At 38.8% G+C, this 27207-nt stretch overlaps 1 protein-coding gene across 7 annotated transcripts in view; it reads left to right on the forward strand.

Annotated features, from left to right (window-relative positions):
• ATRX (ATRX chromatin remodeler) overlaps positions 1 to 3315 on the forward strand; it is a 345341-nt gene extending 342026 nt beyond the window's left edge. For all 7 annotated transcript variants that reach the window (XM_040630434.1, XM_040630447.1, XM_040630441.1 and 4 more), the window contains one exon: positions 411 to 3315. In XM_040630434.1, coding sequence (XP_040486368.1) covers positions 411 to 689 — 279 coding nt within the window. In that variant the 3' untranslated portion in view covers positions 690 to 3315. The remainder of the gene's footprint in view (positions 1 to 410) is intronic.
• The last annotated feature ends 23892 nt before the right edge of the window (positions 3316 to 27207 follow it).

The following is a 27207-nucleotide window of genomic DNA, read 5'->3' on the forward strand; positions in this document are numbered from 1 at the left end:
GGAATTATTCCCACTGCAAGTGTTTTTTCCCTTTGGTATTTATCACTAAAAGTGTTTGTCATTATGTGAAATATTTGAAAGAATGAAGAAGAAATGAGATTTGACAAAAAGCTCTGTAACTAATACTTGAAACTAATCATAGTGCAGGACAGGTTACTATGGCAACTAACCTAAATGCTGCTTGCAATACAATAGTCAAGTCATTAAGAGAATTTAGCCCTAAAAGGTGTTGCTAACTGGTTTCTACAGTAATGGTCCTATGAATGCCTCAAATTAGTAATGGTGGTAACAATAATGTGTTTTCCTTTTGGTATGGTACACCCTTAACAAATTGATTTTAACTTAAAACTTGATACTTGCCTCTTTGAGACAGGTCATGCACTTGTAACAGCTCCCTTTTCTCTCTTTAGCTAATCAGCTGCGTTCAGCGAATACTTATGAACCGAAGGCTCCAGCAGCAGTACAATCAGCAGCAACAACAACAAATGACTTATCAACAAGCAACACTGGGTCACCTCATGATGCCAAAGCCTCCAAATTTAATCATGAATCCTTCTAACTACCAGCAAATTGATATGAGAGGAATGTATCAGTCAGTAGCTGGTGGTATGCAGCCACCACCCTTACAGCGTGCACCACCCCCAATGAGAAGCAAAAATCCAGGACCTTCCCAAGGGAAATCAATGTGATTTTGCACTAAAAGCTTAAAGGATTGTTAAAATCATAGAAAGATCTTTTATTTTTTTAGGAATCAATGACTTAACAGAACTCAACTGTATAAATAGTTTGGTCCCCTTAAATGCCAATCTTCCATATTAGTTTTAATTTTTTTAATAGGGCATACCATTTTTTCCTGACATTTGTCAGTGATGTTGCCTAGAATCTTCTTACACACATTGAGTACAGAAGATATTTCAAATTGTTTTCAGTGAAAACAAGTCCTTCCATAACAGTAACAACTCCACAGATTTCCTCTCTAAATTTTTATGCCTGCTTTTAGCAACCATAAAATTGTCATAAAATTAATGAATTTAGGAAAGAATACAGATTTATATATTCGTTCTTTACATATAAAAACACACAGCTGAGTTCTTAGAGTTGATTCCTCAAGTTATGAAATACTTTTGTACTTAATCCATTTCTTTATTAAAATGATTGAAATGGTTGTAATGTTCTTTTGACTGAAGTCTGCAACTGGGCTCCTGCTGTATCATCTCTGTGACTGAAAGTTAGAAACTAAGGGTTATCTTTGACACAGAATTGTGTGCAATATTCTCAAATACTACTGCTCTGAAACTTGGAGGAGTCTTGCAGTTATCTTAGCATTGTATAAACAGCCTTAAGTATAGCCTAAGAAGAGAATTCCTTTTTCTTCTTTAGTCTTTCTGCCATTTTTTATTTTCAGTTCTATGTGCTGAAATAATTACTGGTAAAATTTCAGGGTTGTGGATTATCTTCCACACATGAATTTTCTCTCTCCTGGCACTAATATAAAGCACATCTCTTAACTGCTTGGTGCCAGTGCTAGTGCTTCATCCTGTTGCTGGCAGTGGGATGTGGACTAACAAAATCAAGTTCTAGCATTTTAGGAGGTTAAGGATGATGGTGTGGTTGTAGGGTCACACCCTGTTTTATAAACAATATCAAAATGGCAGAACCATTGCTGACTTTTTAAGTTCACATGAGGAATGTGCTTTAATAATTCCCAGTACTGTCAGTATTGTGAAATAATTCCTCTGAAAGATAAGGATCACTGGCTTCTATGCTCTTCCTCTTTTCTGTCATCATCATGTTCTTTTCCCCCAACTTCCCTATGTTATTTTAAATAAATTACATTTCAAAGTTTGATTTTTTTTTTAGTTTAGATCTGTGAGGCAATTTTCTGATCAAAATTAATTCATCTAATACCCTTTTTTGAAGTTTTACTAGAAAATCATTACATTGTTTTTATTAATCCAGGCCTATAAAAATGACCTGTGAGTTAATTCATGTACAATTTGGTTGCTTGAATTTCTTGAAGAACAAGATTGTTAGACTATGGGAGTCAACTCAACATGGCAAAACCATTTTTGATATGGTGTTGTAACAGGTAGTGGAAATAGCTAAGGAATTTCATTTAAAAAAAAAGTTGGGTGGAGCAATTGCTTCTAGGTATCACTGGATTAGAATGAGTATAACATTAGCTAGAACTGTTTTGAGTTATTTGGATGATTAAGAGATTTCCATTTTTATCTTGAAAGAACTAGTGGTAAACAGCTGAGAGCGCCAGGTTTGTGATACAGAATTTGTGAGGTTAGGTGGATCTACTTCATCCCCCCCCCACTTTACCATGGTGAGTTATCACTAACAAATTCCATATATTTGGATATTGTGCCAGCCATATAGTCAAATTTACTTAATTGGGGTGGGGGGAAATGTGTGTTTACTCCAGAAGAAATGAAGAAGAGAAGATTTATGAGATAAATATTTGAAGGCAGTACACTCTGGCCTACTGTTGTCAGTTGGTATTTCTACAAGTCCAGAATACCTTAAACCTGATTTACTAGACCTGGGAATTTTCAACATGGTCTGATTACTTGCTCAAAGACATGGATGTAAAAATTTTAGGCAACCTTCTAAAACTTTTTCACCATGGATGAAACTATGACTTAAGGAATAATACATAGAAAGGATTAATTGGAACTAAGAGAGTTTGAAATAAAACTTGGACCACTTTGCATACACTCTTCTCACTTGACATTTTAGCTACATAATATGTACTTTGAGTATAACATCAAGCTTTAACAAATATTTAAAGACAAAAATCACATCAATTAAGATACTAAAAGGCTCATTTTTATATTTGTTTTAGATGTTTTAAATAGTTGCAATGGCTTAAAAAATGACGATTTAAAATGTTGCTTGTAATACAGTTTTGCCTGCTAAATTCTCCATATTTTGTAACCTGTTTTATTTCTTTGGGTGTAAAGCGTTTTTGCTTAGTATTGTGATATTGTATATGTTTTGTCCCAGTTGTATAGTAATGTTTCAGTCCATCATCCAGCTTTGGCTGCTGAAATCATACAGCTGTGAAGACTTGCCTTTGTTTCTGTTAGACTGCTTTTCAGTTCCGTATTGAGTATCTTAAGTACTGTAGAAAAGATGTCACTTCTTCCTTTAAGGCTGTTTTGTAATATATATAAGGACTGGAATTGTGTTTTTAAAGAAAAGCATTCAAGTATGACAATAATACTATCTGTGTTTTCACCATTCAAAGTGCTGTTTAGTAGTTGAAACTTAAACTATTTAATGTCATTTAATAAAGTGACCAAAATGTGTTGTGCTCTTTATTGCATTTTCACAGCTTTGAAAATCTGTGCACATATTGTTTCATAGAAAATGTATAGCTTTTGATGTCCTATTTAATGGTGATTCTTTTGCACATTTAGTTATTTAATATTGGGAGGTCAAAAAGTTTGGTTTTTGAATCTGTTATATACTAAATTCTGTAAAAGGAGATCTCTAACCTCAAAAATAATTTACATACCAGGAAGCCTATGTGTGTTTGTGTTAGTTTTGGTTGTCTCTTTGTAATCCAGCACCATTTCCTGCTTCCCAACAGCTGCATCACTCATTTAAATCAAGCAGGACTACCAATCCACACTTAATAGAAAAGCTGCTTACCCTCCTGAAGCCATAGCAGGTTGATGGAAGCCTTATTACCTGGCCTCCAAAGAAGCTGAATATTTTGTAGTCTTCCCTTAGCTATGCCCATTTTCCCTCTATCACAAAATCAGATACTTAACATTTGTGCCCCAAACAAAACTTTAAGATAATTACTTATCTATTTCAGTACCATTGTTTCCTTTGAGGGTGGCATGTTGTGAAGCTATAGATACTTATTCTAACAGTAAATTAGGTCATTCTTTTACATGCTTATTTCACTAAAAATTATGTTCATTTTATTTCACCAGATTTAGTCTCAAGTGACTTTTAGCTATCTCCACATCAGATCTACCCTTAGAGATGAAAATTCTTCCATCATGGATTTTTTTTTTCAAGTCTGTAATCTGTGCCAATCCCAAAGGAGTTACCAAATTTCAGAAATGCTCTTTGTCTGTGCAACATTTTATATATGCTGTTATATGGAGGTGAATAAAAATTTAAAATCCAAAATATATATTGTTTCTAAGCTCAATATCTGCTAGGTAACCAAACTCTGCCCGCATTACTCATGTTGGATATAATAATGGAATGGCCCCATCTACCCGCACCTAAGAGTTTTACTCCCCAGAGTATGTACCGCCACAAAATTCCTTTATGATATATACTGCCACCCTCTCTGTGGAATAACCTTCTTGTCACCATTGTGCCTACTTGTCTAAGGCAATTGCCCTTCCTCTCCTCACTTGGGAGATCTTTCTGATAGTGACCACTACATGCATTCACCAAGGAAGACAGCATATAAATCGAGGCCTTTATTAAAGATAATGAAGATAAAGCTATAATTGAAGGAATGAGTGAGACAAATCCTAAAATACGGCAGGCCCTCTTTAATACTCAAAACTATCACATATTCCAAGCAATCTCTACCCTGCAGCACTCCTCCAAATTCACCTCACCATTCATTCTGCCCTCACGTTCTCCCTGGTAGAAACATAAGGGAGGGGAATTGGCTCCAGTTTCCTTTAATCATATCAGATGAGAGACTTCTACCTGTTGAATAGATTCAGCCCTCTCCCCATAGTCCACACATCAAATACATGTTAGTTTTCAAGAAAGGTGAAGAGATGACATCAGATGCAAGGATGGGGTTTGTTTCAGGTATATGAAGAGAAAAGTGTAGTATTAAAAAGAAAAGTAGAGCGGGATAGGGAAAGAGACTAGATTGGAGTGGATTAATGAAGGATCTTGAAATCCTGCATAATTTCAATACAGAGGGTAACAAGGGTTTGTGAGGTGGTTGATGTGTTCAAAGTAGCAATAAAGATGGTGATCTGGGCAGAATGGCTTAGAATGCAAAGTGAAGAAAGACGGGAGACAGGAAGATAATCCAGGCATTCACTGACAAGACTATAGACAATTTTAAGGAAAAAGTCATTAGAGGTTGTGTAAGAGTGAACTTAAATTGCAAGAAAAAAATGTTATTTCCTACCTTTACCCAAGGAGCCAACTTTCTTCAGGATTTCTGGTTTTATGTGCAAAATTTCACTTACTCTTTGTGATTACCCTCTCAAGCCTAATGATAAATCCCTTAGTGGCATTCCTGTTCTTAATTTTCATTACTCCTAATTATACCCTCACACATATATACAGAAAGTGAGTTTGGTCCATTTAACCGAATTGAGTGTAATTCTGTTTGTTTCCTCAAGCTAATTCTTCAAAGGGCTAAATCCATTCCTTTTAGTTTCTTCAGACCCATCCATTCCAAGTGCTAGTATCTGTTAATATATTTATAAGCTTCCTTTGGTTGCCTTGTGGTTATTTTGTGTTAACCTGTATACAACATATCTGTGAGAAAAGTGAGAATAATTGCATTCTCCTCATGGCAGTTAAAAGTAAGAACAAAATAAAATCCATTGCACTCAGGAGGCAGAAAATATTAGTTACTTAAGTTACCTGGGTCTTCATATCTCATTTGGATAATAGGACTATAATAACTTTCCTGAAGGCAGAAGCCTGGACCAGGTGATTTCCTGAGATCCCTTTCAGCTTCAAGAATTAGGGTTTAACTATGAGCAAAGCACAATTTGAAGCCAAAAGGCAATGGGTTTGTCTAAGGTTACACGGTAAGTTTGTGAACAGAATTAGAAATCGCTTGCCTTTGGTTAACGTTCTCCCACACTAAGGTGTACCTTTTCTTTTCCTCTGTTTAGAAAAATGAGAGGTCTGACAGACATTTTAATGACAAAGCAGATAAGTCAAGTTGTAATGGGCTCTAATTACCACTTCCACAGCTGTAACCTCCTTTATCTGTTGCCCAGAGGCACTCCCAGAGCTGTGTTTCTAGTACTGCCTCTGGAACTCAGAAAATGAAAAACCGTTTTTAAGGATGTTTCTTATATCTTTGTTGCCTGATTGGTTTATATACATGACAAAACATCAAGGTAAATATAAGTCAGCTCCTGTAAAGTCAGCTTTTAATGATAACTTCCCATTCTATTCATAACTATAGAGCCCAAATTAGGCCAAAGTTTAAATCATCTGGTCTGGATGAAGCTTATAATAAGAATATTTATGTTGACTCTTATGTCGCAACACATACGGCATACTTTTTGAGATGTAGATTTTATAAAAAATCAAATCTTGTGACAAAAACTAATAGAAGAGTGAAATAGTAATCTTTTTTTTTTCTGTAGCCTCTTGTCCTTACATGCCAGTAGCAAAGCAGGTAGAAGACTGTGTAGCCTGCTGAATACATTTCAATGGAAACAAAACCAAACTTAAGAAAAAAGAAACGTGGTTAATATAAATCATCTGAGGTCTTGTTAGTTCATTCCCAGCTCTTGGTAGGTTTTCAACTGTACAGCATGGAGGCTTTAGTGATGCAGGCTTGCTTGAATACTACCCTTAGTAAAGTAAACCTTTTGTTAGCAAGTTTTCTCGCCCTCTCTTCCCTTACCTTGCACACTCTACTGGATGTGTAGGTTCAAATGAAGTGCCTGCCCACAATTTTTTCCCTTCTTTAAATGATCTCACCCCCCCCACCACATACATTCACCCTTTTATATTCAAATACTTCAGAGGGGGGCACTTACAGAATCATAGAATGCTAGAGATAGTTGGGGTCTTAGATACCCTGTAGCCCAGCGATCTCCCTTAACAATCTGGAAAACAAAGGCCCAGAAAGGGAAAGAGGTCCAAGGGTACCAATGTCTTCTAGCCTCTGTCCCCCTTCTCATTCCATTCCATTCAGATGCCTGCTATTACACTTGAATTCCAATTCATTTTTTCAGTCTGCCAGACCACATTAAGTAAATTTTTCAGACTAACTAGTACTGAACTAAGCTTTAAAATGGGAAATGTTTATGGGAAGTAGAGGAATGTGTGAACCAAAATGAAAGGGAAAATGGGAAGACCCCTGACATATTCCCCAAGCTTTTAATTTGGTATCCAGGGTGTTGGCTTCAGGACTTTGTTTCAGAGGGATATTTAATTTGTTTAAAAGGTTCTTTCACCACACTCAGCAAAGTTTAGACCAATAGGATCTAGAAGCACTGTTCACTTTTCAGATCTTAGTGTCCTTCAGTGCCAAGGATGGAATCATTCAGCCTTCCTCGAATGAGGTAGGTTAATGTACCAAGTACTTTAAAATCTTCTATTTCAAATGGTAAATGCTGCTGCATTCACAAGGAACAAGATACAAAGCTCTATGTTAGTGTAGTGGTCTTGGTCAGGATAGTGGCAACTACTCTTGAGTTCTAGAGACATGCTATAAGGACCATGAACAGTTTATGTATTTCCAAAGAACTGAAAAAACAGCAAAATGATTTTAATGTACTAGAATTTGGGGGCCTGGTTCTATCTGTATAAATTTAGACAAGTTACTTTACCTCCCTGAATCTTCACCCACAAAGTGATATTTATAGAACACCTAAGTCAGGCATTTCGATTAGCCACTTATATGATTCCTGTTTTACAGATGAGGAAACAGGTTTAAAATAATTAAATTATTCACCCAAGTTCTCACAACTAACTGGAATAGGCAGGATTCAACAACATGTATCACATTCTATGTTTTTGCCATTCAACAAGCTTGCAACCCTTCCAGAACCATGATTTAATCTCAGCCTTTAGCAAACCACTTAGAGTACCTTATCATTTTGTTCTTTTGTTTTTTTTAATAATAACTTTTTATTATGTTATGTTAGTCACCGTACAGTATATCCTTAGTTTTTGATGTAGTGTTCCATGATTCATTATTTGTGTGTAACACCCAGTGCACCATGTAATATGTGCCCTCCTTACTACCCATCACCAGCCTATCCCAATCCCCCACCCTCCTCCCCTCGGAAGCCCGCAGTTTGTTTCCCAGAGTCCATAGTCTCTCATAGTTCATTCCCCCTTCTGTTTACTTCCCCTTCATTCTTCCCTTCCTTTTCCTACCGATCTTCCTGCTATTTCTTATGTTCCATAAATGAGTGAAACCATAGGATAATTGTCTTTCTCTGCTTGACTTATTTCACTTAGCATTATCTCCTCCAGTCCTGTCCATGTTGCTGCAAAGGTTGGGTAATCATTCTTTCTGATGGCTGAGTAATATTCCATTGTATATCTGGAACACATCTTCTTAATCCAGTCATCTGTTGAAGGGCATCTCGGCTCCTTCCACGATTTAGCTATTGCAGACAATGCTGCTATGAACATTGGGGTGCATATGGCCCTTCTCTTCACTACGCCTGTATCTTTGGGGTAAATACCCAGTAGTGCAATTGCTGGATCATAGGGTAGCTCAATTTTTAACTTTTTAAAGGACCTCCACACTGTTTTCCAAAGTGGCTGTACCAACTTGCCTTCCCACCAACAGTGTAAGAGAGATCCCCTTTCTCCACATCCTCTCCAACATTTGTTGTTTCTTGTCTTGTCAATTTTTGCCATTCTGATTAGCATAAGGTGGTATCTCAGTGTGGTTTTGATTTGAATTTCCCTGATGGCTAATGATGTTGAACATTTTTTCATGTGTCTGTTAGCCATTTGTATGTCTTCATTGGAAAAGTCTCTGTTCATATATTCTGCCTATTTATTGATTTGATTATTTGTTTCTCATGTATTGAGTTTGAGAAGTTCTTTGTAGATCTTGGATACCAGTCTTTTATCTGTAGTGTCATTTGCAAATATATTCTCCCATTCTGTGGGCTGCCTCTTAGTTTTTTTGACTGTTTACTTGGCTGTGCAAGAGCTTTTATCTTGATGAAGTCCCACAAGTTCATTTTATCTTTTAGTTTCTCTTGCCTTTGGAGATGTGTCAGAAAAAAGTTGCTGTGGCCAATGTCAAGAGGTTGCTGCCTATGTTCTCCCTCTAGAGATTTTGATGGATTCCGCTCTCGAGGTCTTTCATCCATTTGGAGTTTATCTTTGTGTATGGTGTGAGAGGTGGTCAAGTTTCATTCTTTGCATGTAGCTGTCCAATTTTCCCAGCACCATTTATTGAAAGAATGTCTTTTCCAATGGATGTTTTTTCCAGCTTTATCAAAGATTAGTTGCCAAAGAGCCGAGGGTCCATTTCTGGGTTCTCTATTCTGTTCCATTGGTCTATGTGTCTGTTTTTGTGCCAGTACCATGCTGTCTTCGTGATCACAGCTTTGTAGTATAACTTGAAATCTGGCAATGTGATGCCCCCAGCTTTCTTTTTCCTTTTCAACAATTCCTTGGCCATTCGGAGCCTTTTCTGGTTCCACACAAATTTAAGGGCTGTTTGTTCCAGTTCTTTGAAAAATGTCATTGGTATTTTGATCAGGATGGCATAGAAAGTGTAGATTGCTCTGGGTAGCATAGACATTTTAACTATGTTTATTCTTCTGATCCATGAGCATGGAATATTTCCATCTTTTTGTGATGTCTTCAATGTCTTTCAAGAGTGATTTGTAGTTTCTAGAATTAGTCCTTTACTCTCTGGTTAATTCCAAGGATAACGTATTGGGATTTTTGGTTAGCTATTGTAAGGGTGAATAGTCCTAATTTCTCTCTTCTCAGTCTCGTTATTCGTGTACAGAAATGCAAACTGATTTCTGAGCATTATTTTGTGTCCCACCACTGTACTGAATTGCTCTATAAACTTCTACAGTACGTTTGGGAGTGGTTCTTTGTTTTCCACTATAGAGTACCATGTCATCTGCGAAGAGAGACAGTTAGACTTCTTCTTTGCCAATTTGGATACATTTTATCCCTTTTTGTTGTCTGATTGCTGTTGCAAGGACTTCTAGTACTATGTTGAATAATAATGGTGAGAGTGGGCATCCTTGTCATGTTCCTGATCTTAAGGGAAAGGCTTTCAGCTTTTCCCCATTGAGAATGATATTTGCTCTAGGCTTTGAATAGATAGTTTTTATGATATTGAGGAATGTACGCTCTATCCCTACACTCTGAAGAGTTTTAATCAGGAAAGGATGCTGTATTTTGTCAAATGTGTTTTCTGCATCAGTTGAGAGAATCACATGGTTCTTGACTCTTTTCTTGTTGATATGATCTATCACACTAATCAATTTGCAAATTTTGTACCACCCTTGCATCCCAGGGATGAATCCCACTTGGTCATCATGGATAATCCCTTTAATCCACTGTTGGATCCTATTAGCTAGGATCTTGTTGAGAATTTTGGCGTCCATATTCATCAGGGATATCGGTCTGTAATTCTCCTTTTTGATGGGGTCTTTGCCTGGTTTGGGGATCAAGGTAATATTGGCCTCATAGAAAATCTTTTAATTTCATGGCCAGATGAAGTAAAAATTTTTTGAAACAGCTTCAGGAGAATAGGTTTATTTCTTCTTTGAATGTTTGGTAGAATTCCCCAGGGAATCCATCAGGCCCTGGACTCTTGTTTTTAGGGAGGTTTTTGATCACTGCTTTAATCTCTTGATAATTAATCGGTCTGTTTAAATAATTTCTTCCTGTTTCAGTCTTGGTAGTTTATAGGTTTCAAGGAAGGCATCCATTTCTTCCAGGTTGTTTAATTTATTGGCATAAAGCTGTTGATAAAAGTTTGTAATGATCCTTCCTATTTCATTGGTGTTGGTTGTGACCTCTCCCTTTTCATTCATAATTTTATTAATTTGGGTCCTCTCTCTCTTCTTTTGAATAAGTCTTGCCGGTGGCTTATCAATCTTGTTTATTCTTTCAAAGAGCCAGCTTCTAGTTCTTTGATCTGCTCTACAGTGCTCCTGGTTTCTAATGCATTGATCTCTGTTCTATTCTTGATCACCTGCCTTCTTGTGCGTGGGTTAGGCCTGTTTTTCTGTTGCTGTTCCAGCTTCTTGAGGTGAGAATATAAAAACTGCATTTTAGATTTTTCTATTCTTTTGAGTGAGGCTTGGATGGCTATGTATTTTCCCCTTAGGACTGCCTTAGCAGTGTCCCATAGGTTTTGGACCGATGTGTATTCATTTTCGTTGGTCTCCAAAAATTGTTTAAACTGATTTTTAATTTCCCGGTTTACCCAATTATTCTTGAGCAGGATGGTTCTTAGTCTCCAGGTGTCTGAGTTTCTTCCAAATTTTTCCTTGTGGTTGAGTTTCGATTTCAGAGCGTTGTGGTCTGAGAATATGCACGGGATAATTTCAATCTTTTGGTATCGGTTGAGACCTGTTTTGTGTCCCAGAACATGGTCTATTCTTGAGAATGTTCCATGGGCATTAGAATAGAATGAGTATTCTATTGGGGGTGTAGTGTTCTGTATATATCTATGAGGTCCATCTGGTCCAGTATGTCATTCAAACCTCTTGTTTCTTTGTTGATTTTCTGCATAGGTGATCTGTCTATTGCTGAGAGCGGAGTGTTGAAGTCACCTACTATTTACGTATTATTACCTATATGTCTATTTATTCTGGTTAAGAATCGGCTTGTGTATCTAGGTGCTCCCCTGTTGGGGGCATATATATTTATAATTGTCATATCCACTTGTTGAATACTTCCTTTAAGAATAATATAGTGCCCTTCTGCATCTCTAACAATAGTCTGTAGTTTAAAATCCAATTTATCTGATATGAGAATTGCTACCCCAGCTTGCTTTTGAAGTCCATTTGCGTGAAAGATGGTACTCCATCCCCTTACTCTCAGTCTGAATGCATCTTTGGGTTCGAAATGAGTCTCTTGTAGACAGCAAATGGATGGGTCATTTCTTTTTATCCAATCTGCAACCCTTCTTTTTCTTTTGTTTTAAGATTTCATTTATTAATTTGACAGCAAAACAGCCAGTGAGAGAGGGAACACAAGCAGGGGGAGTAGGAGAGGAAGAAGCAGGCTCACAGCGGAGGAGCCTGATGTGGGGCTCGATCCCACAATGCCGGGATCACGCCCTGGCTGAAGGCAGACGCTTAACTGCTGTTCCACCCAGGCGCCCTGCATCTCACTGTCTTCTGGCATGAAAAAGGAAGCATGTGAAAAAGTGTGTACAAAAAGAGATGCATAAAGCGCGTTGCCTCACTCTATAGAAGAACACTGTATAGACATCATGTCTCAACTCACAACTTCTGTTGTGAAGATGGAAGCCTTGGCAAGAGTGTGTGCAAGCACGTAGAGAAAGGGCTGTCTACTTAATTCTGAGAACCAAATCTGTCTAGATAGAAAACGATATCGAACCCACCTCCTGACAAATGGATCAACGATGATTCTGACATTGGAATGTTTCATTGAGTCAGTAATCTCCCGTAGTCTTTTCTCTTGAAAGTGGAGTTTTTAAGCCATGTTTCTTCTCTCCTTCTTTTCTATCATCTCATCTTCCAATTCACTAATTCGTTCTTCTGCCTCATTTACCCTGGCTGTCAGAGTGTCTAGTTTAGACTGCATTTGATTCATAGCATTTTTAATTTCTGTGAGATTTGCTCTCATTTCCACCCTTAGAGAATCTATATTCTCATTAATATTTCCTTTAATATTTTTTCAAGCCTACACATCATCTTGACCATTGTTACTCTGAACTCCATTTCTGACAATTTGGTTATATTCATATTCATCAGTTCTGTGGCAGAGGCCACAGTCTCTGTCTCCTTTCTTTGCTGAGTGTTTCTCCTCCTCGTCATTCTGGTGAGGAGAGGTCACGGGGATGCCCAGAGCCCAAATTATTGACCAGGACCCAGGCAGTATGCACTTGTTTTATAGGGACCTTAGGGATGTGGGCTTCTTGATTTTTCAGCCTGCCTTCTGGGGGAGGGGCCTGCCGTGCTGATACTCAGGCAACCCTGTTTGGGTAGAGTTGCCCTGTCCCTTGTGAGCCGTGATCAGGATGGGCACAATGTGAGCTGCTATTTCCAGGCTTTTGTTCTCTGGCAGCTTTCCCTGGTGGTTTTCTGTGACTCTTCTGAGAGTCAGAACATCAGTGGTCGAATCCAACCTCTGTCTCAGAACAGAGAGATCGCAGTCCGTTCTCCACTGAGCTCTCCTGGCAACTCTAACTCTGTTTCTGACGGTGCTAAAAACCCCACAGCGTCCCGGGATGTGCTCCCCACAGCCGCTCTCCCAGCCCTCACTTCCAGGGCTGGCACGTCTCTGTCCTTTGTGCTTCTAACACCTCCAGCCGCCCCGGTTCCTGCAAGCGCTCCCGAGCTCCCTGTTTCAGTGTGGTTCTAGGGTGGGCTCTGGAGCTCCAGTTTTCAGTCTGGTCACACATGCACGCGCAGTCCCGAGCTCCTGGTATCAGTCCGGTTCCTGTGAGCGCTCTGGAGTTCCGTTTTTCAGTCTGGTCACACGCGCGTTCCCGGGCTCACGATCTCAGTTTACTTTCTCACGGGTGTTGGTCCGCGAGTCCGCCTGCTCCCCCGTGCAGGGGGCTGCCGCTTCCCGGTGCCTGAGTGTGGAGGCTCCCTCCCCCTTCCATTTATCTTCCGATACCTGTGCGCGGATTCACGGCTCTCTGCCCTGTACCTCAATACTCAGTGCTGGAGATGTTCATTTGTAGAGATCCAGATGTATCTTCCTGCGTCTGAGGCTGATTTCGTGGGTGTTCAGGATGGTCTGGGAGATATCCAGCTCGACCTAGAGCCTCTGAAAAGTATAGCTCCACTGACACCTTCATTTTAGCCCAGTGAGACCCATATCAGACTCCTACTTACAGAACTGAAAGATAATAAATGGGTGTTGTTGTAAACCACCAAGTTTGTGGTTATTTGCTACAACAGCAATAGGAAAGTAATACAAGTGTTATTTCTGTGAGTACTTGATCAATGTCTTGGTCCCCTGCTAGATATGTGAGTTCCTTAAGGGCAGGGACTCATTCACTTTAACATCGCCCACACCTGACACAGAAAAGGTGTGAGAAAAATGTTGGATGAATTTATGTGTGAATGTCTTGGCAGTCATATCGTACCTGAGAATATTATGGCAACGTCAATAGGATCAAAGTCTGTTTCTGTGTGCCGAAGTGTATATATATGTACTTCTGTTCTCTTTTATTTTGGGTCTCTTTGTCTTCCTCCTTCCCTTTATTCTCTCTTCTCTATTCCTTACTTCTGTCCCTATTTCTTAATTGGCCATAACAAAGGACTGAAGCACACCTTGTAATTCTCCATTATGTTTATGGAATAAAGTTTTACATTTTGTGTTCATAGTTTTTAAAAAGAAGTAATATAGTTTATTGCACTGAAAAAATGCTTTCCACTCGGGGGTCCCTTCATTTATTACCTATTTAATTTATATCAGTAAGTAAGTGATCCTTGATAGAAGTTTCTCATTTCTGACAGGATGGTGTGTAGAACCCAGGGGCAGAAACATCCCACAGAAGCTTTCCTGTTATACCTGCTAGTGGGAACTTATTCCCTAATTGTGTGGTCCACATTGTCCAAGCAACATAATTTCCTCTCAGAAGAGGGGAAATTGTTTGACATTGTTTATCCAGAAGAAATCAGATGCTGCATTAGGGCCAGAGTTATTCAGTCTTTTCCCTGGCTCCATCCTCTGACTACTGAGTTTTATCATAAAGATGTTTAATGTTTGAATGGGAGGCACTGGAATCCTGGGAAGGCATAGGGCCTATTGTTCACCTACAAAGCTCAGCCTGTTTCACAAAACAGAATGACCTAAAGAAAGGTAAAACTTTTGATGGGAAAGTTCTTGAAGTGATTAAGAACATTTAGGGAAATCTTCATTCCTAGAATTGAAAGGACATGGGTTAGTTCAGTGCTTCTCAAGTTTAATGTATGTGCAAGTCACCTGGGAAACTCATTAAACTTTAGATTCTGCTATAGTAGATCTGGGGTGGGGCCTAAGAATTTGCATTTCCAGCAAACCCCTGGGTGATGTTGATGCAGCTAGTCCAGGGACTACACTTCAAGGACCAAGGGGATAATGGATGTAGGACAGAGATAGGGTATCCGTATTCTGCATGGGGGAACCAAAGAGTGGGCTTTCCTAGAACCAGAGCCTCAGAGAAGGTGTCTGAACTTCCCTCTCCTCTCTGGGAGATACAGGGCCTCTCAGTAGGTCTCTCATGTGTTGGGTTCCCCAGAACCAGGGGTGGGGAAGTTCCCTGGGTATGTATTAGGGTAATTAACCCTGGCTGCCACAGAGACCAAAACACAATTTGAAAACCATTATTGGGTGAATAGAAAAAAGTCTTGAATGATGTACCCCAGAATGTTAAAGATGCTAGGGAATGAAAGTATAGCTGCTTTTTTTTTCTTTTTGCTGATCTGTATTTTCCAATTTTTCTGTAGCAAAAAAAATGTATAATTTTGCAAAAGCTACTTTTTAAAAAGACATATATATTACTTTTACAATAGTAAAAGTAATTTCCTTACAATAGTAAGGAAAAAAGCTTGCCAAAATCAATAAACATTTTTTTAAAGATTTTATTTATTTATTTGAGAGAGAGAGAGATCAAGCGAGCAGGATCAGTGGGGAGGGGCAGAGGGAGAGAGAGAAGCAGGCTCCCCACTGAGCAGGGAGCCCCACGCAGGGCTCGATCCCACGACCTGAGCTGAAGGCAGACACTCAACTGACTGAGCCACCCAGGCACCCCTTTTTCTTTTGTTAATAAACTTTTTTAAAAAGATTTTATTTATTTGAGAGAGACGCAGAGAGAGAAAGCTTCCCAAAACCAAAACAAATCCAATCAAATCCTGCATGTAATTTTTGCTTGAATGATGATAATAATACCTAACACTCATCAAGCACTTACTACATGCCAATTATCATTCTGTTTCACACATATTGCTTATTACATGCAACAAATCTGATGTAGGTACTGTAATTTCCCCCATTTTGCCATTGGAAAACTGAGGCACAGAGAGGTTGAGGTGATTTATTTAATTTTAAGGTAAGTGGCAAAGCCAGAATTTGAGCCTAGGCACTGATGACTCCAGAACATGTGCTCTTAAACACTACTGTATGTTACCTCCATTAGAGTACATACAAAGCATCTTTTTAAGGTCTCAAAGTCAATCCTACCCTAAAAACAAGTGCAAAGAGTCCTTTCTCCGCTTTTCCCTCAAGCCATAGCCCTATCTCCCCTTTCTCTTTTCTGCTAACCCTTTTGGAAGTGTGGTCTATATTGCTGCCTACAGTTTCCCTCACCCCGCTCTTTACTCCTCAAGCCCGACAATAGGATTTCTGCTCCAACTCCGGTACAGAAGATACTTTCTTGACAGGAATTCATGATACCCTAATCACCAAAGCCTATGACTTTTTCTCAAAGAAAATCCCACGACTCTGTGGACTAGAGTCACAACAAAATAATGATCTCTAAACTCAGCTGCCTAGAAACCCTTTTAAGGGTCCTTAATCAGCTGCATACTACCCTCTTTTCCATGCTCAGGAGATGGCCTTGCCTCCTACTTAACTGAGAATGACAAAAGCATCGGTTTTCTCATTTATAAAATGGAGCATAATACAAGACTAAATGACACAATGAGTTTGTAAATAACATAGGATAGTGGCTGGCACACAGAAGATAGTTCATAAATAGGAGATACATACAAATACTCAAACTTCTTAATGCCTTTTCCTCCCTCCTTAGAGATATGACTTTAAAGGAAAACAACCACTAGGTCCTCCCACACTACTCTTCAAGGCACATCTGGGGAGTGGGGCACAGAAATCCTAGGCTGGAGGGGCCAAGCCCCCTGGCAGTTTGGATGACTTTAAGGAATTTAGTGAAGAATATTTCATTCGTTGCATTCCCTGTTATATGAGCTGCTATATAGTGGGGAGCAACCTAAGGAAATGTACCATGATCAGATTTGTGCTTTAATATCACTCCGGATGCAGTGTGAAAGATGGCTTGGATGAAGGTGGGAAGAGATCAGGATTGGGTAGATGGAGGTCGAAAGTGTAGGAGAGAGGGGAAGATGGATATAGTCATATCTCTAAGGAGGGAGGAATTTGGCCCCATAGCACAGGTTGAGGAATTCATTTTTTGCCAGAAGGGAGACACTGACACTGAAACACAAGAGAAGGGAAAGGTATGCTTGTGAAGGGGACTGGGAGGGAAAGGAGGTTGATATAAAGAAGTTATAGAGAACTTGCTATGGTCTGGATCCTGGCATTAAGAAGTTTGCATATTTGTATGTATCTCCTATTTATGAACTATCTTCTGTGTGCCAGCCACTATCCTATGTTATTTACAAACTCATTGTGTCATTTAGTCTTTTATTATGCTCCATTTTATAAATGAGAAAACTGAGACCTGCCAAAGGATCACACACAGAACATGGAACATTCAGGTTTCAAATTCAAGTCTGGCACCTGCAAAGCCCCTTCTATTTTTTTAAGTGGCACTTCTTGCAACCTGTTTGGGAATATAGGGCTGATGTTCTTGATATGAAGACAGCACATTGGAGCAGTATATGATCAGGTGGTAATTTGTGGTACTGGTAAAGAAAAAATGATGTGATATGAAGAACATAGGATGGAAGTTTGGTAAACTCTGGAGCCAATTTTGATTCTTCCATTGATTAGGTATGTACCCAATATATTACCCTCTTTGGGCATCAGTCTCCCGTTTTTATTTTTATTTTTTTAATGTTTTTTTATTATATTATGTTAGTCACCATACAGTACATCCCTGGTTTCCGATGTAAGGCTAGATGCTTCATTAGTTGTGTATAACACCGAGTGCACGATGCAACACGTGCCCTCCTCACTACCCATCACCAGTCCATCCCATTCCCCCACCCCTCTCCCCTCTGAAGCCCTCAGTTTGTTTCTCAGAGTGCACAGTCTCTCGTGGTTCATTTCCCCTTCTGTTTACCCCCCCTTCATTGTTCCCTTCCTTCTCCTACCGATCTTCCTATTTCTTATATTCCATAAATGAGTGAAACCATATGATAATTGTCTTTCTCTGCTTGACTTATTTCATTTAGCATAATCTCCTCCAGTCCCGTCCATGTTGCTGCAAATGTTGGGTAATTGTTCTTTCTGATGGCTGAGTAATATTCCATTGTATATATGGACCACAACTTCTTAATCCAGTCATCTGTTGAAGGGCATCTCGGCTCCTTCCACGATTTAGCTCTTGTGGACATTGCTGCTATGAACATTGGGGTGCATATGGCCCTTCTCTTCACTACGTCTGTATCTTTGGGGTAAACACCCAGTAGTGCAATGGCTGGATCATAGGGTAGCTCTATTTTTAACATTTTAAGGGACGTTCACACTGTTTTCCAAAGTGGGTGTACCAACTTGCATTTCCACCAACAGTGTAACAGGGATCCCCTTTCTCCACATCCTCTCCAGCAATTGTTGTTTCTTGCCTTGTCAATTTTTGCCATTCTAACTGGTGTAAGGTGGTATCTTAGTGTGGTTTTGATTTGAATTTCCCTGATGGCTAATGATGTTGAACATTTTTTCATGTGTCTGTTAGCCATTTCTATGTCTTCATTGGAAAAGTGTCTGTTCATATATTCTGCCCATTTTATGATTTGTTTATTTGTTTCTTGTGTATTGAGTTTGAGAAGTTCTTTGCAGATCTTGGATACCAGTCTTTTATCTGTAGCATCATTTGCAAATATATTCTCCCATTCCGTGGGCTGCCTCTTAGTTTTTTTGACTGTTTACTTGGCTGTGCAGAAGCTTTTTATCTTGATGAAGTCCCACAAGTTCATTTTATCTTTTGTTTCTCTTGCCTTTGGAGATGTGTCATGAAAAAGGTTGCTGTAGCCGATGTCGTAGAGGTTGCTACCTATACTCTCCTTTAGGATTTTGATGGATTCCTGTCTCACATCAAGGTCTTTCATCCATTTGGAGTTTATCTTTGTGTATGGTGTGAGAGAGTGGTCAAGTTTCATTCTTTTGCATGTAGCTGTCCAATTTTCCCAGCACCATTCATTGAAGAGACTGTCTTTTTTCCACTGGATGTTTTTTAATTTTTAATTCCACTATAGTTAACATACAGTGTTATAGCAGTATCAGGTATACAATGTAGTGATTCAACAATTCTTTTTTTTTTTAAGATTTTATTTATTTATGTGACAGAGAGACAGCCAGCGAGAGAGGGAACACAGCAGGGGGAGTGGGAGAGGACGAAGCAGGCTCCCAGCGGAGGAGCCCGACGTGGGACTCGATCCCGGAACGCCAGGATCACACCCTGAGCCGAAGGCAGACGCTTTAACGACTGCGCTACCCAGGCGCCCCTGATTCAACAATTCTATACATTACTCAGTGCTCATCACAGTAAGTATGCTCATAATCCCCATAACCTATTTCACCCATACCCCCACCCACCTCTCCTCTGGAGGGAATAAACTTAACCAGGGAGGTGGAAGACCTGTTTGTTCTCTATAGTTAAGAATCTGTTTCTTGGTTTGTCTCTTTTCTTTCTTTTTTTTTAATAAAGATTTTATTTATTTATATGAGAAAGAGAGAGAGAGAGATCACAAGTAGTGCGGAGGGGCAGAGGGAGAGGGAGAAGCAGACTCTCCACTGAGCAGGGAGGCTGACGCAGGGCAGTCTCTTTTTTCCTTTGTTGATTTGTTTTGCTTCTAAATTCCACATATGAGAAAAATCATATGGTATATTCCTTTCTCTGACTGACTTATTTCACTTAGCATTATACCCTCTAGATCTATCTATGTTGTTGCAAATGACAAAATTTAATTCTTTTTCATGGCTGAATAATATTCCATTGTATATGCATACCATTTCTTTTTTAAATTTTCAAAAATTTTTATTTAAAAAATTTAAAAAATATTTTATTTATTTATTTGAGAGAGAGAGAGCTCACAAGCAGGAGGATTGGGAGAGGGAGAAGCAGGCTCCCCGCTGAGCAGGGAGCCTGATGCACGGCTTGATCAGAGGACCCTGGGTTCATGATCTGAGCTGAAGGCAGATGCTTAATGGATTGAGCCACCCAGGCACCCCGTAAGTTTTTATTTTAATGCCAGTATAGTTAACATACAGTGTTATATTAGTTTCAGGTATACAATGCAGTGATTCAAAAATTCTATACATTACTCAGTGCTCATCATGATAAATATACTTACTCTTTAATCCCCATCACCGATTTCACCCATTCCCCCACCTCCCCTCTGATAACCATCAATTTGTTCTCTATAGTTAAGAGTCTGTTTCATGGTTTGTCTCTCTCTCTCTCTCTCTCTCTTTTTTCTTTGCTATTTGGTTTTGTTTCTTAAATTCCACATATGAGAGAAATCAATTCGTATTTGTCTTTCTGTGACTGACTTCTTTCACTTAGCATTACACTCTCTAACTCCATCCATGTTATCACAAATGGCAAGATTTCTTTTTTTGGCTGAGTAATATTCTATTGTGTATAAATACCACTTCTTTATCCATTCATCTATGGACAGACACTTGTGCTATTTCCATAATTTGGTTATTGTAAATAATGCTGCTATAAACATAAGGGTGCATGTATCCCTTTGAATTAGTGTTTTTGTGTTTGAGGGGTAAATACCCAGTAGTGCAATTCCTGAATTGTAGGGTAGTTCTATTAATTTTTTGAGGATTCTCAGTGCTGTTTTACACAGTGGCTGCACTGGTTTGCATTCACACCAACAGTGCACAAGGGTTCCTTTTTCTCCATTCTCAGCAACACTTGTTGTTTCTTGTGCTCTTTATTTGAGCCATTCTGACAGGTATGAGGCGATATCTCATTGTGGTTTTGATTTGTATTTCCCTGATCCAGAGTGATGTTGAACATCTTTTCATGTGTCTGTTGGCCATCTGTGTATTTTCTTTGGAGAAATGTCTGTTCATGTCTTCTGCCCATTTTTAATTAGATGATTTGTATTTTTGGTGTTGAGTCATATTGGTTCTTAATATATTTTGGCTACTAACCCTTATCAGATATGTCATTTGCAAATATGTTCTCCCATTCACTAGGTTGTATTTTGGTTTTGTTTATTGTTTCCTTTGTGCAGAAGCTTTTTATTTTGATGTAGTCCCAATAGTTTATTTTTGATTTCGTTTCCCTTGCCTCAGGAGACATATCTGGAAAAAAGTTGGTAGGTCCAATGTCAGATAAATTACTGCTTGTGCTCACTTGTAGGATTTTTATAGTTTCAGGTCTCACATATAGGTCTTTAATCCATTTAGAATTTCTCTTTCTGTATGGTGTAACCCAGTGGTCCAGTTTCATTCTTTTGCATGTAGCTGTCCAGGTTTCCCAGCACCATTTGTTGAAGAGACTGTCTTTTTCCCATTGCATATTCTTGCCTTCTATTGTCAAAGATTAATTGACCATATAAATATGAGTTTATTTCTGGGTTTTCTATTCTACTCTATTAATCTATGTGTCTGTTTTTGTGCCAGTACCATACTGTTTTGATTACTAGAGATTTGTAGTGTAACTTGGAGCCTGGAATTTTGATGCCTCCAGCTTTGTTTTTCTTTTTCAAGTTTGTTTTGGATATTTGGGGTCTTCTGTGTTTCCATACAAATTTTAGGTTTGTTTGTTCTCATTTGGTGAAAAATGTTGGTATTTTGATGTGGATTGCATTAAATTTGTAGAATGCTTTGGGTAGTATGGACATTTTAACAATATTTGTTCCTCTAATCCATGAGCATGGAGTGTCTTTTCACTTGTTTATGTTATTTTCAATTTCTTTCATCAATATTTTATGGTTTTCAGAATACAGGTCTTTCACCTCCTTCATTAAATTTATTCCTAGGTATTTTATTGTCTTTGGTGCAATTGTAAATGGGATAGATTTCTTAATTTCTTTTCCTGTTGCTTCATTATTAGTATTTAAAAATGCCATGGATTTCTGTACATTGATTTTCATTTTGTATCCTGTGACCTTACTGAATTCATTTATCAGTTCTAGTAGTTTTTTGGAGGAGTCTTTAGGGTTTTCTATATAAAGTATCATGTTGTCTGCAAATAGTGAAAGTTTTACTCCTTCCTTACCAATTTGGATGCTTTTTTAATTTCTTTTGTTGTCTGAGTGCTGTGGCTGGGACTTCCAGTACTATGTTGAATAAAGGTGGTGAGAATGGACATCTCTATCTTGTTCCTGACCTTAGCAGGAATGTTTTCAGTTTTTCACCATTGAGGATGATGTTAGCTGTGAGCTTTTCATATATGGCCTTTATTATGTTGAGGTATGATTCCTCTAATCCTACTTTGTTCAGAGTTTTTATCATAAATGGATGTTGTACTTTGTCAAATGCCTTTTCTGCATGTATTTAAATGATCATATGGTTTTTATCCCTTCTTTTATTGATGTGATGTATCAAGTTGATTGACTTATGAATATTGAACCATTCTTGCACCCTGGAGATAAATCCCACTTGATTGTAATTGTATCATTGGATTTGGTTTGCTAATATCTTTTTTCTAAGATTTTTACTTATTTATTTGACAGAGAGAGAGACAGCCAGCAAGAGAGGGAACACAAGCAGGGGGAGTGGGAGAGGAAGAAGCAGGCTCCCAGTGGAGGAGCCTGATGCAGAGCTCGATCCCAGGACTCCGAGATCACGCCCTGAGCTGAAGGCAGACACTCAACAATGGAGCCACCCAGGTGCCCCTGGTTTGCTAATATCTTGTTGAGGACTTTTGCATGCATGTTCATCAGAGATATTGGCCTTTAGTTCTCTCTTTTCGTAGTGTTTTTACCTGGCTTTGGTATCAGTGTAATGCTGGCTTCATAGAAGGAATTAGGAAGTTTTCTGTCCTCTTCTACTTTTTGGAATAGTTTGAGAAGAATGGGTATTAACTCATCTTTAAATGTTCAGTAAACTTAACCTGAGAAGCCATTTGGTCCTGGACTTTTGTTTGCTGGAAATTTTTTGATTACTGATTCTATTTCATTGCTGGTAACTGATCTGTTCAAATTTTCTATTTCTTTCTGATTCAATTTTGGGAGGTTACATGTTTCTAGGAATTTAGTCAGTTCTTCTAGGTTGTCCAATTTGATGGCATATAATTTTTCTTACAGCCTTTTGCATTTCTATGGTGTTAATTGTTATTTCTCCCCTTTCATTTCTGATTTTGTTTTTATTTATTTGAGTCCTCTCTCTGTCTCTCTCTTTTGAGTCTGGCTAAAGTTTTATCACTTTTGTTGATCTTTTCAAAGAACCGGCTTCTTGTTTCATTGATCTATTCTATTGTTTTTTTATTTCCTATTTTGTTTATTTCTGCTGTAATCTTTATTATTTTGTTCCTTCTACTGGTTTTGGGTTTTGTTTGTTCTTTTCCTAGTTCCTTTAGATGTAAGGTCAGGTTGTATATTTGGGATTTTTATTGCTTCTTGAGGTAAGCCTGTATTGTTATTAACTTCCCTCTTAAGAACAGCTTTTGCTGCATTCCAAAGACTTTGGACCATTGTGTTTCATTTTCCTTTGTCTCCATGTATTATTTGATTTCCTTTTTTGTTTCTTTTTTGACCCATTCATTGTTTAGTAGCATGTTATTTAACCTCTATGTGTTTGTGTCCTTTCCAGGTTTTTTCTTGTGTTTGATTTCTAGTTTCATAGCATTGTGGTTGGAAGAGATGCCTGGTATGACTTCAATCATTTTTAATTTATTGAGACTTGTTTTGTGGCCTAATATGTGATCTATTCTGGAGAATGTTCCATGTGCACTTGAAAAGAATATGTATTCTGCTGTTTTAGGATAGAATGTTCTGAATATATCTGTTAGATTCATCTGGTCCAATGTGTAATTCAAAGCCACTGATTTCTTGTTTTTTTCCCACTTGGATGATCTAGCCAATGATATAAGTGGGGTGTTAAAGTCTCCTATTATTATTGTATTACTACTGATTACTTCTTTATTTTTTTTTTCCGGGAAGTTAGTTTATTAGGGCTATCAAAACCTCCCAATTCCAGGAAAATCCTTGTCAGAGACAAGGCCCCATGAAAAGAAGAAATGGAAAAAAATACTTCCACTCTGGTCCTAAGAAGCCCAGGTCCTTCTATCCAACTTTACTTAACACCTGATTGGAGTTGGGCCATGGTTATGTTTGTTATTTTTTTGAGATTTTATTTATTTGACAGAGAGAGAGAGAGAGAGAGAGAACGAGCATAAGCAGGGAGAGTGGCAGAGGGAGAAGGAGAAGCAGGCTCCCTGCTGATCGTGGAGCCAACAAAGGGCTTGATCCCAAAACCTCAGGATCGGCACCTGAGCCCAAGGCAGACACTTAACCAACTGAGCCACCCAGGTGCCTCCCTTTATGTTTGTTATTAATTGCTTTATGTATTTGGGTGCTCCCGTGTTGGGTGCATAAATATTTACAACTGTTATATCTTCTTGTTGGATTGTTCTGCTTATGTATATATAGTGTCCATCTTTGTCTCTTGTTACAGCCTTTCTTTTAAAGTCTATTTTGTCTAAGTATTGCTACTCCAGCTTTCTTTTCATGTTCATTTGCATGAGAAATATTTCTCCATCCCCTCACTTTCTTTTTTTTTAAGTATTTTTATTTATTTATATTTGCGAGAGAGAGAGAGAGAACAAGCATGAGCAGGGGGGAGCAGCAGAGGGAGAAGGAGAAGCTGGCTCCACAGTGAGCAGGGAGCCCGACACGGGACTCGATCCCAGGGCCTGGGATCATGACCTAAGCTGTAGGCAGATGATCAACCGACTGAGCCATCCAGGTGCTCACCAGCCCCTCACTTTCAAACTGCATATCTTTAGGTCTGAAATGAGTCTCTTGTAGGCAATATATAGGTGGGTCTTGTTTTTTTATCCGTTCTGTCACCCTATGTCTTTTGATTGGAGCATTATTCCATTTACATTCAAAATAATTATTGATATGTATTAATTGTCTTTTGTTACTTGTTTTATGGTTGTTTTTAAAAGATTTTATTTATTTGAGAGAGAGAGAAAGAGAGAGAGCAAGCATAAGCAGGGTGGTGGGAAAAGGTGGAGGGAAAGGGAGAAACAGACTCCCCACTGAACAGGGAGCCCAATATGGGGCTCCATCCCAGGACCCTGAGATCATGACCTGAGACAAAGGCAGACGCTTAACTGACTGAGCCACCCAGGCACCCCTCTGTTATGTTTTTTGACTTGTGGTTACCATTCCGTTTATATAGAACATCTTGCACATATAGCAGTCTATATTAAGCTGATGGTCACTTAATTTTGGACTCATTCTTTACTTCTCTCCCCTCCATGTTTTAGATATTTGGTATTGTATTTTATGTCCTTTCATTTTGTGAGTTTTTTAATTGAATTTTACAGATATCCCCCCCTTTTTTTTTTGCCATTGTGCTTACTCTTTTTTTTTACTTTTACTTACAACTTTTGTTTTCCACTCAGAGTCCCCTTTAACATTTCTTGTAGGGCTGGTTTTGTGATCATAAATTCTTTTAATTTTTGTTTATCTGGGAAACTATCTTTCTTTCTCTTCTGAATGCTAGCCTTGCTGGACAAAATATTCTTGGCTGCAGATTTTTCAATTTCAGCAATTTGAATATACTGTGCAATGCTCTTGGGAACTTCAGTTTCTGCTGAAAAATCAGCTGACAGCCTTATGTGGTTTCTTTGTATATAATTGTCTTTGCTATTGCAACCTTTAAAATTTTCTCTATCACTATTTTTTGCCATTTTAATTACTATGTGTCTTGGTATGGACCTCCTTGGGTTCAATTTATTGGGGGATCTCTGGCTCCTGAATCTGGATCTCTGTTTCCCTCCCCAGATTTGGGAAATTTTCAGCTGTTGTTTCTTTTTAAACTTTAAAAAAATTTTTTTAAAGTTTTTTATTTTAATTCTAGTTAGTTAACATACAGTGTTATATTAGTTTCATGTGTACAATGTAGTAATTCAAGACTTCCATACATCGCCCTCTGCTCATACCCATCCCCCCCAGCTATTATTTCTTCAAATACATTTTCTGCGCCCCCTTTCTCTCTGTTCTTCTGGGATCCCTGTAATATGAATGTTGTTACACTTGATGGTGTCACTGAGTTCTCTAAGTCTATTCTCATTATGCCATATTTGTCTCTCACCTGTTCAACTTATTGCTTTCCATTACTCTATCATCCAGGTCACTGATGCATTCCTCTGCTTTCTATAGCATACAGTGTATTCCATCTATTGTATTTTTAATTTCATTTATTAAGTTGTTCATCCATAATGTTATTTTTAATCTTTTTTTTGTCAAGGGTCTTACTGATGTCCTCCACCCTTCTCTGAAGTCCAGTATCTTTATGATCATTACTTTAAATTCTGTATGAGGCATATTATTTCTTATTTGCTTAGATGTCATGCTGTGATTTTGTCCTGTTCTTTCATTTGGGACGTATTTCTCCTGTCTTCTCATTTTGTCTACCTCTCTGTGTCTGTTTCTGTGTTAGGAAAGTCATCTAAGTCTTTTACTCTTGAAAGTAGTGGCTTTAAGAGGAAGAGTTCTGTCATGCCCTGCAGTGTGGTGTCCCCTGTTCACCACATACTGGCATTTCAGGTGAGTCTCCTATATGTGCTGCTGGCATCCTGCTGTTGTGTCTGAGTCACTTTTCTTTCTGTCTAGATGTCTGCACTGGTTCTCTGCCTGCTGTAGCTGTGCTTGCTCTCTGTGGTGTTAGTGTGACCTAGGCAGGCTGACTGTGAGGTGGCATGACCACAGGAGGGCTGGGGGCAGGGTGGTAGTGTTAGCGAAATTTGTGGTTATCCCAGGGCTGAGGCCAACAACCTTGGAGTGGGTGAGTCCTTGGGAGAATGCGTGGGTGAGGTGAACAGCCAGCAGGTTAGATAGCAAGTGTCTGTGCAGTGCTGCCTCCCACAGGTGGCTCTGTGTTTAGGCTGGGGGGTGGGGGATGAAAATGGTGCCTGCCATCTCCTTTGTTTAATTTTTGTCCCCCAACACACTCTGAAATCAGTATAAACAGATCTTCCTCCTGTTTGTCCCAGGTGTTGTGAAAACCGCCATGTCTATGCTGCCTCTCAGAGGGCAGCTGTCTCTTTAAGGGTGGGGACCCAGCTCACTTATCCTCAGGGCTTTCCCAGTGCTTAGTCAGCTGATTTTTAAAGCTCTAGGCTCCAAGTCTTGCAGGTTATACAAACTCACAGAATTTAGCTCCTCTGATTTTCAAAGACAGATATTATGGAGATTTGTCTCCCATGTGGGTTCCCTGGTGAGAGGAACCATTTCTTTTCCCTCTCTGCACCCACAG

The sequence above is a fragment of the Ursus maritimus genome (assembly GCF_017311325.1).
Source record: "Ursus maritimus isolate PB19 chromosome X unlocalized genomic scaffold, ASM1731132v1 scaffold_X1, whole genome shotgun sequence".
Classification (NCBI taxonomy): Eukaryota; Metazoa; Chordata; class Mammalia; order Carnivora; family Ursidae; genus Ursus; species Ursus maritimus.